General features: G+C 39.2%; 1 protein-coding gene across 1 annotated transcript in view; it reads right to left on the bottom strand.

Moving 5' to 3' along the window:
* The window catches only part of LOC122661708 (nicotinate phosphoribosyltransferase 2-like), an 81,847-nt gene that overhangs the window by 3,556 nt on the left and 62,457 nt on the right, over positions 1 to 15,834 (bottom strand). The window contains exons 10-12 of the mRNA XM_043857207.1: positions 9,140 to 9,314; positions 4,945 to 5,079; positions 4,770 to 4,868 (exon numbers count right to left, since the gene is read on the bottom strand). Coding sequence (XP_043713142.1) covers positions 4,770 to 4,868; positions 4,945 to 5,079; positions 9,140 to 9,314 — 409 coding nt within the window. The remainder of the gene's footprint in view (positions 1 to 4,769; positions 4,869 to 4,944; positions 5,080 to 9,139; positions 9,315 to 15,834) is intronic.

Genomic DNA, 15,834 nt, shown 5'->3' with positions numbered 1-15,834 from the left:
TATGGATTATTGCACCATCAACAGAGAGATCTGCTCTTGTTTCTAGTTCCCACAGAGACTAGAAAAGTGGGGGGAAAGGCCAAGGGCCAACTCGTGGAGATCACCGTGAGAGATTTAAATGTGATCACTGTGGAAAGCTGGGGCACACCAAGGACAGGTGTTGGGATCTTCATGGGCAGCCCCCTGGTATGCGTGGTGGTTCATCTAGCACTCGTGGAGGCAAGCGAGGGGGAGCCGAGGGCTCACTCTGTGACATCCGAGTCTGAGACATCTGGACCCTAGCCTGCTCCTAATTCCCTTTCACAGGATGATATTGCAACCCTCCGCCAGCTGATGTCTCACCTTGGAGGGTCAGCTATTGGTTCTACCTCTGGAGGGTCAGCTACTTCTGCCTCAGCTCTGCAGGTCTCGTCTGCTCCTTCTACTGCACCCACCTGGATTATTGACTCTGGAGCCTCTAATCATATGACTGGCATGTCACAATATTATGATTCCTACTCCATTTGCTCTGGCCAGGACAAGGTAAGGGTTGCTGATGGTTCCCTTTCTTCTGTTTCTGGTAAGGGTAATGTGAGGGTTACTGCTTCTATTTCTCTTGAGTCTGTCCTTCATGTTCCTGATTTTGCTACTAACCTATTATTAGTGACTCACCTAACCAAATCCTTAAATTTTTGTCACTTTCTTTCCTTTCTATTGTCTTTTTCAGGATTTGGAGACAAAGAGGGTTATTGGTAGTGGGATTGAAAAAGGAGGACTCTACCTTCTTGAACCACAGTTACTTGGTCAATCTACTGCTGCAGCTTATGTTTGTGGTCAGAGTGGCCGTAGTACTTTGGAGTCTGTAATGCTTTGGCATCAACGTTTGGGTCATCCCTCTTTTGTTGTTATGAGGAGACAATTACCCCACTTGTTTACTTCTATTCCTTCTTCTTATGTTATTTAGTGTGGATCTTGTATTTTTGCTAAACATTGTCGCACATCTTATCCTTATCGTGGTAATAGATCTACTGCACCTTTTTCTCTTGTTCATACTGATGTTTGGGGGCCTTCTCCTACTGCTTCTTTGTCTAGATTTCGTTACTTTGTTTCATTTGTGGATGACTATTCTAGGTTTACTTGGACTGTTTTGTTGAAACAAAAGAGTGATGTTTGTGATGCTTTCAAGGATTTTTATCAACTTATCAGTACTCAGTTTGGTACTCGAATCCAAATTGTTAGGTCTGATAAGGGGGGTGACATGTATGGGGGCTCCAACAGTTCTTTTCTGATAATGGCATCATCCATCAACTGGCATTTGTTGACATCCCTCAACAAAATGGGGTGATTGAGAGAAAAAACCACCACTTGTTGGAAATCACCAGGGGTCTTCTCTTTGGTATGCATGTGCCTAAGACTTTCTGGTCTGATGCACTTCTTACCGCTGCCTTTCTTATTAACCGGATGCCAACTCCACTCCTTGGCTCCAAATCTCCCCTGGCTCTTCTTCACCCCAAGCTTGATCGCAAAGCTCTCAAGTGCATCTTATTGGGCTACTCTGAGTCAACCAAAGGGTATAAGTGCTAGCATCCTCCTTCCCGAAGGTGACTTCTCTCCAAAGATTTCACCTTCTTTGAGTCTATTCCTTACTTTTCTTCTCCTCAGCATCCTCTTCAAGGGGAGAGTACTAGAAGTGAATAGGATGCTGATGCCATTCCTTTTCTATCTCCCTTACCTACCTCCACTTCCCTATTCCTATTTGTTATTGGAAAACACAAAGAAGTGGGTGTTGTTGATGCTAATGGTGTTGTTGATATTGATGCTAGTAGTGGTGGTGATGTTAGCAAAAAAAAAAGAGCACAGGGAAGATTCAAAGATGTTATATTCAAAAGAGGTGAATGCTTGAACAGAAAAGGAAAGCAGCCTTGCCAAAACCCCTCTTTGGATCCACCCTCAGCCTCATCCTCCCCAGTCATGTAATACTTCTCCTCCTGAATTAGATCTTCCCATTGTTGTGAGAAAGGGGAAAAGAGTATGTACTAATCACATAGCCCAGTTTGTCTCCTATGATTCTATATCTCCTACAGGTATTGCCTTCTCCACTGCCGTTAAGTCTTCTTCCATTCCCAAAAATGTCACAGAGGCCTTATCCGATCCAAAATGGATGCAAGCAATGTCTGAGGTAATGGTGGCTCTGGAAAAGAACAATATGTGGACACTAGTTGATCTTACCAGGGGGAGAACTCTAGTTGGATACAAATGGGTTTACACCATCAAGTATAGATCCGATAGTACAGTGGAAAGATACAAAGCTAGGCTGGTTGCAAAAGGGTATAGTCCAGTGTATGACATTGACTACCAGGACACTTTTGCCCTTGTAGCCAAGCATAACTCAATCAGGGTTCTTCTTTCAGTGGCAGCCAATAAAGATTGGCCAATGTACCAATTAGATGTGAAGAATGCATTTCTTCATGGAGATTTAGCAGAAGAAGTGTACATGCAGCTTCCACCTGGTTTTAAGTGTCCCTAAGCTGAAGGGAAAGTGTGTCTCTTGAAAAAAGCTCTTTATGGCCTCAAGCAGTCTCCTAAGGCCTGATTTGAGAGATTTTGACAAGCCATCCTGAAGAATGGGTATTATCAGAGTCAAGCTGACCACACCTTGTTTATCAGAAGAGATAATGGTACAATTACAACTCTCATTGTCTATGTTGATGACATTGTGGTAACTGGGAATGATGTTACTGAGATTAACAGATTGAAGTCATGTCTGACTAAACATTTTGAGATCAAAGACCATGGACTCTTGAAATACTTCTTGGGTATTGAAGTATCTAGATCAAGGAAAGGAATCAACATCTGCCAAAGGAAATTTGTCTTGGATCTTTTGAAAGAGACAAGCATGATGGTGTAAACCAGCAACTTCCCCCATTGATCCGAATCATAAGCTTGGTGATGAATGTGGTTCTTCTCTTATAGATGTAAGCAAGTACCAAGATTAGTTGGGAAACTAATCTATCTCTCCTTGACTTGACCAGACATCTCTTATGCAATTGGAGTGGTGAGTCAGTTCAGTCATGCTCCCAGGAGTGGACATTTGGATGCAGTGTATCGCATCATTAGATACTTCAAATCCTGTCCAGGAAAAGGTCTTCTATTTGCCAGGCATGACCATTTGCAGATTGAAGGCTACACATATGCTGATTGGGCTAGTTCAGTCTCTAACAGGAGATCTATTTCTGGGTATTGTACCTTTGTGGGTGGTAATCTAGTTACCTGGAGGAGCAAGAAACAACCAATTGTAGCTAAATCCAGTACAGAGGCTGAGTTTAGGGCTATGGCTCATCGAGTGTGTGAACTTAATGGCTAAAGAGACTACTTCAAGACTTGAGTTTTGAAACTGAAGGGCTAATGAGACTTTATTGTGACAACAAAGCTGCTATAAGCATTGCCCATAATCCGGTTCAACATGATCGATCCAAACATATTGAGGTTGATCGACACTTCATCAAAGAGAAGTTGGATTTTGGGTGCATTTGTACTCCCTTTGTGAAAACAGATGACCAAGTTGCAGATATCTTCACCAAGGATCTCATTCCTAGTCCATTGAGTACCTTATTGTGCAAGTTGGGAATGTATGACATTTATTCTCTAGCTTGAGGGGGAGTGTTAGAGTTATTAGAATAATTGTATAAGGGTTGTTCTGTCATTTTCTTATTATTAGACATGGCTAAGTTGTATTTTTGTTATTTCTTCTTTATTTCTATTTACCTCCCTAGGGAGGTCTATGTAATTCTTAGAAGTAATTAATGAAGTGATTATGTGTGTTGAGAATCACTCAACAAACATAACCGATTATTCTCCCATTCTCTCTTTTCTTTTTGTGGATGAAAATTCTCTTCTTCTTCTTCCCTTACTCCTAGCTGTTAACCATTTGATATCTCACTAGAATCGATCCATTAGAAGATTTAACTACAACATCTTGTATAGCCTGTTTTCTTAAAAATAGAGCACTAAGACAGAACAAGTGGGCAACATAGGCCAGCATTTGCTCTTAGGAGCTTGAACAGAAGAACAATTTTCTCCTTGAGATGGGTCCCATCAACAAGAAGACTTCACTGACCAAATCTGATCCTTCTCACCTTCTAGTAGTCAACTCGATATTTGTTTCTTGGTTACTAAGACAGTAAGACACCTGCTTATTTCAAAATTCAAACCAGAGGGAGGAGAGATGCACTTCCCATCAGCAGCTTTGACAGTTTTTGAGTAGCAAGTAGAGGTTACAAGATGTATTGTCCAATATATCTTGCACCTTTTGAGTAAATGAGTGTTTTGAGGGAAACACAAATGCATTAAAAGGCCAAAATTATCAGCTAAAGTCCATGAGTCAGTAAAAGTTCAGCACAAGAAAAATAATTCATTACCCATTACATGAATACACACACTTTCCATTAGGAATCACATAGACATTGGAAAGTGGAGGTCTGCAACTGAAAACCCCTCTGATATTATGGAAACCCTTTAAGCAGTTGCTTTGGGTTAAAAAGGTGATAAGTTTTCATGAGACTAAGGAAACTTACCCAAGGCATTTCATGCAAAATCACAAATATTTTGTCAGGTAAGGAATATCATAGTAGAGCTCTGGATTATACGACTACTATAACAAACTAAAACCCTATCCAGTACTCAAAATAGTTGGTAAACAAAGAATATGGATGAGAAGCTTAAACATCATTCTGCTACAAAACTTTCCAAATTTACTGGAAAGTAATCATAAGATGATAAGCTGATAATACCTTTGGAGGTGGTTCATTTTCCCCTGTCATTATGTCCACCAAGGGGTAACCTTCTCTCCCGTACAATCTATAACACCGTTTCTTGCATGGTATCGAGACCTAGAAGAAGAAAATAATAAACCCCGGGGAAACAAAATTGGAATGCTATTGAGACTGCTAGACATCCTGGTCAAACCTTTGATACATCTTCAGAAAGTTTTATGCGAGGTTGATTATTTATCTCAACCAACTTGAAAACACAGCCTAGAGCTGCTTGAGCGTAGCATGTAACGAGATAGGTGCCTATTCCATATGCATCGACTTCATGTCCCTGTGAAGAGAAAAAGTCATCCAATTTAAATGTGAATCCACAGAACTTAAAGATATAATTTTTATTTTTCTTTAATAAGGAACAAAAATTTGTAGCAATGTATATATATATATATATATATAATTTTTTTTTTTTGAGGGTGGGCCTTGGTGCAATGGAAAGGTTGCTCCATTGTGACCAAGTGGTCAAGGGTTCAGGGTTCGAGTCTGAAAACATCCTCTCTGAGAAAGCAGGATGAGGCTGCATACATTATGGCCCTCCCCAGACTCCGCAGTGGCGGGAGCCTCGTGCACTGGGTACACCCTTTATATATATATATATATATATATATATATATATATAGAGAGAGAGAGAGAGAGAGAGAGAGAGAGAGAGAGAGAGAGAGAGAGAGAGATTAGGAAAACCCAGCAGGAAAATGTTGCAACCAGAGGTCCAGAATGACCTTGATAATCTTTCTCCATCATAGTTATTTGTCCTGTAGTGTCTAGTTGCGTACCATAGTAGCATACTTAATATTAATCATATATAGAATCATAAAACCTTTCGTGCAGCTACATAGCTGTGAATAAAACATCCTACAAACCAAGAATCATGCAAGAGGAGATTCAAAAGTTTAATTTGGGGTTTGGGTCAGGGAAATGGATTGGAAGAAATTCGAAATCCTAAATGCCCAGCACCATAAATCGGAGGAATCTGAGTGGTACCTCCAACCCTCTTTAAATATTCCTGAAATTGTTTAAGCCAAAAATACATTTCCTGGATTCAGCCTTTTATTCTACTCATCCTTTTCATCGTGCCTCAAACAGTTGAAATTGGATTTTCCAGTTCCCAACTCTAACCAAATGTTCAAATCTAGGCTATATGGATTCCTAGACCATAAAAATTTCTCACGTTTCAAATTTCGATATTTACAATGAGACAAAATTTCGATCAGAAAAATTCTCAAATAGATTTTACACTGATAAGAATAACCATTTTTATTGTTAAGAGAAATATTCCCATTTAAAGAGGCATTGAAGCAGATCCATATCAAGGATATGATTTTGAATTACCATTAAATGAACAGCCCGGTATTAGGTGTCAGAACAATTTAGGAGTCCACCTTTCTGCCAAAGATTGTGGTTTATGTAGATCAACCAAATCCTCTACAGTTTTTTAAACCAAGTATTTTGAATCAAAATCAAACTGGAGATGGAGATTGGGTTTCAGTAAATCAAAGCTCGGTTTAGTATAACATGTCAAATTTTAGGATCTACGAAATTGTGTATAGTCACTAGATTACGTTGGATGAGTGACATAGGTCATTTAATTAGGGTAGGTCTGAAATTAGGTTCAACTAAGAAAATCTTATGATTAGGGTTCCTACTTCCTAGAAGAAATGCAGCTAGGGAAAATATGGTGGCCACAGGGTTCAGTCTGCAAGAAAAAGGGCAACATTGGAAACACTCGAGAAGTTTTTTTAAAGTAGAGGCCAATTGATTCTTTACAATTCCAACCTTAATTTTGTGAACTGCAACCTAAAATAATTACTGGAATGTGAACTTGAATAAAATGAAAGAACTTGGAAAGAAGAAGTTAATCTAGAGTAAGGTGAAGAGAACTAGAAGGATACTGACCTCCAGTCAAGAGACAGAATCCCATGTTCTCTCAACCAACAACACTTATGGACCAATACCAATAACTTCAATTTGTAAAACGCTCATAAAAGAAAATAAGAGCTCGAAAAGAAGATAATCCTTCACCTTCTGAAATGTTAATTACACAATTTATTTTCATTTGCTTTGACAGTGAAAAGTATTTATTCAAAAAAGGGGACTGTCAAAATGACATCTCTACAGGTGCATTTAGAACTTGACACTTTCTTTTGATTGCCCCTTGTCTAATTACCAAAAGTTTTTTTAAGTCAATGGTAAAAAGGGGTTTTCAAAATAATTTGAAAGTGACTTATCCTTAAGTCATTTTCAAAATCTGTCATTGTCTTACACATTTTTACATATGTGAAATGACAGGATTTATCCTCACCCAAAAAAACATGTGTAATACTAGAAAGCCAAAAAGGTAAGTTTACAAATTATTTGACACCTTGAAGGGTGTCAATAAGAAAATCCCTTCAAAAAAAGAGAGAAAGAAACCCTCGATACCACACAAGGTCATAACAATAGCTATGCATCAGCCTTACAAAAAGTAAAACTGAATCACAAGCTATACAGAAAAGAAATCCCTCTGACTTCTGAAATCAGTGAGAGACACCCTTAAACTAAGAACAGGTAGAAGGCCACCATGACTCTTCCACAATTAAAAACAAGGAATTACCCTATTTAGTGCATTTTTGGCTAACTTCCTGAGTTTTAGATTCTGGGGCTTCTGGAAGAGAGTTTCTAGTGATTATAGGAGTTAAAAAAAGTGGGTACAATAAGAACATTTGGTTGGAATCTTTAATACTAGAAGCTCCTCCTCCTCCCCCCTGTTTCTGGGGATTCTTAAGTTTCTAGTGGTAAAGATACCAAACAAAATGCTCACATTGAATATGTTCTTTTTAAACCCTCATAATCACTAGAAGCTGGCTCCTAGAAGAACAAAAGCAGAAGCCCAAGAAGCTTAGCAAAACATACACTTAAAGAGAAGTAGGATGATTTACAATTCTGTTACTGGAATTCTTACTTACAACAAGTAAGGTTGTTTCTTTCCTCGTAAAATCCCTTGTAAATACGAATTTTTCTGTAAAATTTGCTTTGTCATTGCTTGTTTCACCTTAGTAAAATGAGGTCCATGTAACATTTTACCTCAGTTCACAACTTCTAAGTGTTTCTCAGGAGAATTTTCCACTAAATTGCGCTGAGCTTCACTTGTTTCCATGTTGAAAAATTCCTTATGTTTTATTGTAGGAGGAAAAATATGATGTAAAATGTCATCATAAGATTTTCCAATGCTAGTCTGTCATTTACTTTACATGGAAAAATCATTTAAAATAATTACATAAAATGCTATGATAACTAATTCTTAATTATGCAGCAGCCCCTATCATATGGTTGTGAAATCCATATATGGATAGGCCCACAGATACATAGGCCATACGGAACCATCAAAGGCAACAAAGGGTGCCCTCAATATATTTAAACTTTTTTAAGGGAAGATATGGTCAAATTGCACATCAAAGTTTCCACGGAAAAATCCGAAAATTGTGTGGCTCCCCTGGAAATTTTTAAAAATTTTAAAAAAGCAATGAAAAATTAGATTTCACAGTAAACTTTTATTTTCTGGCATGCTGAAACAAACGGACCCTCATAAAATTTGCAGCTCGCAAGATTTTACAAAGTAGGAAACCAATGGCACATTAAAGAAATATTAACTAACAATTCATTATTACAATTAAACCGAAATGAAATAACTCTCTAGAGTAAAGTGGAAACTAGTAGAAATATTCAGAAATATTTAAAGAAATAAAAATGGAAACTAAACATAGAGCTAATTACATGGATCTCCTGATTAACCTAGTCAAGGATATTCTAATAAAGAGCCAGTTAAGAATCAGAGGTACCCTGAAGCACATAGTAGTCCATGATTTGGATGCATCGTTTGGGATCATCCAGGGGACATTGCACGAAGCCCACTGATTCAGTTGGACTTGCTTAAGTCTAGGGATGTAAACTTGGCGTTGGTTTGACTGATTCCAATCAGATTAATTCTGATGGCAGTGTGGTGGTATAGATGCATGACATGATTACATTCATTGATTATAGTCTAGTGAAGGATCAGGTGCTCTTGTAACATCAAACCTTTGGATCTTCCTCAAGTGTCTAATGCACTTTGGTTGATTAAGTGTGTGAGCCCTAATTCTTCTCAATTATTTCAGTACTTACAGATTGTGTACACATTCTTCTATAGGGTGGACAGAATAAGAATAAAGTAAAAGTCAGGAAGGAAGATCAGTTTCATCACATATTTTCAAAACATTTCTTGATCTCCCCCAAACAACACACCCCACCCCAATTTTGTAAGCATTCAACTTGAAACGATAAACATAATATTTGTTCTGTACTATTCTCGATTCAGAGTTCACCTGTTTGTTCAAAGCATCTAAAGTTTCCTCATTAAGATCATTGCTAGCAGTAACGTTCATCGTTCCAAATCCAGGCACCCCAAATTCCTTTTCAATTGCACAGAAGAACTTCCTTGACTCACTGGACAAATATGCAAGGTCACCAGAATCCAATCTAATCCCAACCGCTTTGTACCTGCAAAACATATCTCATCACCAGGAAAAATTAAAAGCAACAAAGATTAATTAAAGTAGGAAGTCTTCTAGATAGAATAAATTAAGGGCCAAAAGAAGGTAGGCAGGACCAAATCCACTAAATGAAGTGATGATTTTCAAAACAAGGACAAAAAGTTCAGAGATCAAACCCAAAGTGGAAGGAGTCCAAGGATCACAACTCTCACCTAGAAAATAACTAAACAACAAAGACATGTGCTACAAGAGAAACTGATATGCAGCAAGTGGAAAACCATAGACTGCTTGATGCTTCACATGAGGAACATGTTTAATAATGTGATGCTCAAAGAACCAGAAGGGAACTCCCAAAGGGGAACCCAAAACACAAAAGACAAAACATCCAAAGCAACAGAAGTAAAACAATCCCACAACAGCAACTAGCAAAAAGGTGAAATTCGGGAGACACCAAGCCACCTCTCAACACCGCCGGGGGGGGGGGGGGGAAATAGACCTAGATACAACAAAAAAAGACACCTTTTCAAACCAACCCAAACCTCTCAAATTACCTCCAACATACAACAAAATGTAGCACATCCATCATAAACTCTTGGGAGGCCATTTCTTTCTAGTGCTCCCATTACCTCTCCCCCCTCAAAACGTTTCCTCTGAATACCCCGCTGTATTTAGGCTCTACCTTATGGCATATGAATGAACCTCCTGTCCAGCCATACAACTTTCTGCTGGTAACAACCAGCAACGTAGGACTGGAAAGGACTAAAAATAATAAAGTTAATTCAATGTACGATACTAGCAATGCAAGACTGGAATGGACTCAAAACAGTAAGTTTAATGAAATATACAATACCAGTAACGTAGGACTGTAATGGACTAAAGACAGAGTTGATGCAACAGACCATACCAGTATGCAGGACTGGCATGGACTAAAGACAATAAGGTTAATGCAATATACCATAGCAGTACACAGGGCAGGCATGGACTCAAAACAATAAGGTTAATGCAATATACCACATTAGTATGCAAGACAGGAATGGACTCAAAACAATAAGGTTAATGCAACCATACTGGCAATGTAGGACTGGAAAAACGGAGTAAAAACAATAAGGTTAATGCAATATACCATACTAGCAACGTAGGACTGGAATGGACTCAAAACAATAAGGTTAATGCAATGCACCATGCCTTCACAGCATGCTAAACTGCTAATCCCTCTTCTCAAGATAATCGTTAGAAGTCCAATCTTCTCTGGTCTCCACCACTTGATCCAACTCATTGTTTGACAACACAGTGAACACCCATAATATTAATAAGACCGATTAGACAGGAAAAATTACCGAACCATGCACACTTAACTAGATCCCTGACTTAGCCCGTGCAATGGGTGACTAGAGGTGCTGTTATTTAACAATCCTCACCCGTTGACACCTTTAGATGCGTCAAATTTCGGGGACGAAATTTTTATAAAGTTGGGGGAATGTTACACCCGCACCCGAAATATATCCTAATACCCCGAAATCTATGTGGCCATGACAAATTCCATTTGGGTAGAAATCTGAAACGTAAGACCTTGCCCACAAAAGTTTAGAACCATTTGAGCTGCTAATCCGGATTCCGTGCTTTCTTTAATAAATAGTCTTATTTCCACCAAAAGAGAGAGAGAGCAGGAAAAAATTAGGGTTGAAACTTGCAACAAGGTCAGGTTGGGTGGGCCTTTTAAAACCTCAACCCAACTCTGAGTCCCCTTAGCTGGGCCTAGGCCCAGCCCGATCCTAACTCAAAGCCTAGAAAATCCAACCCTGACCTGCCATTAGGATTGGGTCGGACAAACCCTGATTGGCCTTAAAATGCATAAATTTGTCTCTGGAAAGACCAAGATACATTTGATATTATTTCTGACACAATACATTAAACAGTTAATAACTTCATAGATGATTTTGTGGTTAGGAGAAAATGAGGAATTTTGAAAACATTTTAAGGCAAACACTAAAATTGGAGTCATTGTAAAATCTAGGTTTATTTAACCATCAAGGAATCCAAACACACAAATTATCTATAGGGAGAGGGTTCCCAAAAAGGCAGGTGGCCCTTGCGCCAGCGCAGGGGCCAATGGGAGCGCCCACGGAAACATCAACAGTGGCGGGATTTCCGCCTTTCATGGGGGATGGTGCAGTCATTTCGCCCTCCCCTGTGTCTGGCGCAGGGGCCACGCTGCCTTTCAGGCCTCTTTTTCCCATAAAATAAATAAAAAATAGATAATTGAAAGCTTGTTATTCAACAGCATAAAATGACTTATATGACAGTGTCCCAACATCACAGCATATAGCGCGATCAGCATATTTTTGTCCCTGGAAAGGCAAAGATACATTTGACATTATTTCTCACACAATACTTTAAAACTGTTAGTAACTTTACAGATGATTTTGTAGTTGGGAGAAAATGATGAATTTTGAAAAAAAATTTAAGGCAAACAGCTTTGGACATGTTTAGGTTTTATTTGAGTTTCTTTTTCTCTTATCCCCCACCCCCTGCGCAGAATAAAAACTTTATTAGAAAATCATAAGAATCAGAATGCCAGGCTGTAGCGCTAAACTAACCAAGAAGAATCACCCAAAGCCAAAAACACACAGGAATGACATGCACTACAATGGATGTCCCAAAACATATCCTAGGTCTCACAACTCCTTTCTCTTTTCACCAATCATCTGCTATTTTATTGGCCAACCTATGATTTTAAGGTAGAAGTTAGAGACGATGCACATCTAGGGAGAGAAAATTGCCTTGTTCTTTGAACATCATTGCACAATGCACATCCAGCCAATAAGTTCTGTACACCTACAGACCTACCCAACAAGCTACTTCAGTGAAAATTCTGCTTATTACCGATTTTTACAAAATATTTTTCATGAGAAAGCACAGTATTCATCCTTCAAAGAAACACACAATAGTAAACTGTTGGCAGAATCGTGGGTTAGAAAGAGAGAATGAGAGAATGGAATTGCTTGATTTCATTGATAGGTAAGCCCCTCTATTTATAATAGAGGAAAATATTACCAAGGGACATAAATAAACAAAAAATACCCCTAACTAGCTGACTCAATAAGACCAGCAATCTAATCCTAATAACTTAACAACTAAGCAAACCCAAAAGGACCAGAATACCCCCACAGTATGCTGGATTATATATTCCAACACTCCCCCTCAAGTTGGATTATACAAATAAGTAAAGAAAGAAGATCCAACTTGAACTAATAAGAAAAAAAACTCCAATATTCTAACACTCCCCCTCAAATTGGCGCATATAAGCCATTAATGCCCAATTTGAACAAAATGGGAAGAAACTGAGTTGCAGCAGAGTCCAGCTTGACAGATGAATGAAGCTCCCAAATAAACCTTCAATAACTTGAAATAATTGATCTCCAAAACCTGGGCAGACTTGATCAACAAACTTTCACCAATCTTCAATAGCTGTCCAGTGATGAATCTCAGATTGTTACAGTGACATAAAATCCTGAAGTGTAGAACTAGGGCAGCAAGCAGCGGAAATAATCAACCCAACTGTAAAATCCTCATATAGGTAGGCAACAAATCCTCAAATAGGCATGCAACAACCAAATATTTTCAATACTTTAATACTTCAACCCAACTGTAAATCCTTATATAGGTAGGCAACAAATCCTCAAATAGGCAGGCAACAACCAAATATCTTCAATACTTTAATACTTCAATCTCCCCCTTACGGAAAACTCAACCTAATAACAAAGGATACCCAATGGCAATGGTGGAAACACTGATCTTCTATGTTTTGCACCAAGTGTTCCTGTAAGTACTACTTCTACAATGTCTGCAAGTGTACTTTATATAATCTCCCCCTCACGTGTAGTAGTACACGTGGACATAACAGAGATGATGTAAGAGATAGTGCAAAAGTATAATCTTTCGAAATTTTCAAAGGTGCTATGGGAATGGAAAAAGAAGAAATGGCAAAGTAGAGTAAACCATAAACTTCCAAGGCGATGATTGGTAAGTGCCAAAGGTATGATATGGGAGATGGGTATTGGAAGAAGCAGTGGGATAAAGAATCATGGAGAAAAAACAATGCAACATATAAATTGTCAACCATCTTCAAACGATCAAACAAACTCCTTAGATGGAAACTCCTGCAGGGGAGAAACACCTAACTCCAATATTCAAATCTGATAAGTAAACAGATCTGATTTGAAGTAAGGAAAGACTCCAATCTTCAAGGCTTGATCAATCTTCAAACACGGAAGAACCAGTGTGCAAAACTCCAATTTGTAAACCCCCACATGCTAAATAGAACTGACAAAGATATCTGGGCATAATTGATGTAATAAACTTAAAAAAAACTTGGATCAGATCTGAATTAGTGAACAATGCTAGGACCAAGCTCTCAAAGTAAGCTAGATTTGAATCAGTAGAGAAAACTTCACACAACTGAATAGGTTTGTAGTTGCAACCAATAACTGTGTTAAATTATGTACACCAGAATACCATGGGGGTATTCTGGTCTTTTGGGTGTTTTATTTATTTTTTATTTATGTATTTATGAGCAAGGGTAGAAATGTAATTAGGGCCGTGACACTGTTCACGTAAACAGTGTCGTGAACAGTGTTTCCCCTTGTAATCTCTTTTATTCTTATTATAAATAGAGAGCTTGACTGATCTCATTGATCATTCAAGCATTATTCCACAAACCTGTTTTGTTAACATGGCATCAGAGCCAAAATTTCTCTGATCTAAGTTTTCAAAACCCACCCCCTTCCTATCGTTTTTTCTTTCCTCACCTTCTCTTGATATCTTTTCTCTCCTTTTTTCCCCTTTGCTTCTCCTCCCTTCCTAAGGGCAGCACTACAGAGGTGATCATATGATCTAGTTGCTGCCCTATTCCCACCTCTGTTTTTCCCCTTTATGAGATAATTTATTTGGTTCGATTGCTGCTGGTTCCTGTCTGCGATTTTTGGAGTTTCCAGAATTTTGAAGCCCTAGCCACTACCATTGATCAAGGCTGGTTTTCTGCATATTGGACACTCATCTGCGATCTGGACCAGCTGCCCTCAAGCCTTTTTTGGTTGTTGTAGACCCCTTCTCCCAATCGATTCCTCTTTTTTAGGGTTTTCTAAAACCCTGATCATTATCGATTTTTGGGAATTGGGCTGTTTGCTGTTTATTTTTTATTGGAGCTTCTTCTCTTCATTAAGGACATCCTCTACAGGTTCCTGGACAGATTCGATCAAGCTTCTTCGTCAATTTTTTTTGGATCCCCATCACCACATCGATCTCCAATTTCGGGTTCTCTTCCAAAACCCTGACATTGTCGATCTCGGTTAAAGGGATCTCCTTGCTGCTGCTGATTTTTTGGGAGCTGTTTTTCCCTTCATATTGGCCCACTCGACCTTGATTTCTGCTCTTGGTTTGGTGTAATTGCTGGTTTTTCATTCTCCACAGCCTTGTTGCAACTATGGGTGACTCTACTGATTCCACTGCAACTTCTAATCAACCTGGACATGAAAAATCAGATTATCATACTTTTCAGCCCAATCCCATCAAACTTGATGGCAACAACTACCTATTGTGGTTTCGGTCAGCCTCTTTTGCTATTGCTGGCCGTGGTCTCACTGGCCACATTGATGGCACTGCTCCCATGCCTGCTGCCCCCAGGTGCTGCCCGGACTCGCTGGTTTGCCAACAATGGTGTTCTCATGTCTTATTTGATTGGTTCTACGACTTCGGACATTGCACATGGGTTCCTCCTTTTTGATACAGGTTCTCAGGTTTGGTCAGCCTATAAGGAAACGTACGGATAGCTTGGTAATGATGCACAGGTCTATGAACTCAGGAAGAAGGTTCTTCAAACTACTCAGGGGGACTTAACAGTCTCTAAATATTATGCTACTCTGCGTAACCTTTGGCAACAGTTGGACCACTTCTCTGATTACCAACCTGATAATGCTACTAATCTGGCTGCCTATAAGAAACTTGTGGATAAAATCAGGGTCTATGACTTCTTGGCTGGGTTGAATGTTGAGTATGACCCAATTCGTGTTCAAGTGTTGGGCCATTCCCCTTTTCCCAAACTTGAGCAGTCTTATGCCTTGGTCTCCTCTGAAGAAAATCGCCGAGCTGCTATGTTGCACCCTGCTGTCCCTGACAGATCAGCCCTTCAGACTACTGTACCGACTCCTTCTACACCAGTTGGTACTCTCTCTGTGGGTGGTACTACTATCGGCACTATTACTTGTGAGCATTGTCATAAGCCTTATCACACCAAGGACAAATGTTGGAAACTTCATGGGAAGTCTGCTGACTTTGAGGCTAAACGGGCTGCCAAGCTAAAACAAAAAACCAAGGCCAATCACTCTGAGTCTGTCACTGCAGCCCCTACTACTGACACTGGCCTATCTCAGGAGGATTTACAGGCATTCCTACGTGTGCTAAAGTCTTCCATTGCTGCTGCCTCTACTACACCAGCTACTGCCACTTCGTTTACTCCTTCAGGTTCACAC

This window comes from Telopea speciosissima, chromosome 5 (assembly GCF_018873765.1).
Source record: "Telopea speciosissima isolate NSW1024214 ecotype Mountain lineage chromosome 5, Tspe_v1, whole genome shotgun sequence".
Taxonomy (NCBI): Eukaryota; Viridiplantae; Streptophyta; class Magnoliopsida; order Proteales; family Proteaceae; genus Telopea; species Telopea speciosissima.
The sequence above is the reverse complement of the archived record's forward strand: the minus strand, read 5'-3'. Positions and strand labels throughout refer to the sequence as shown.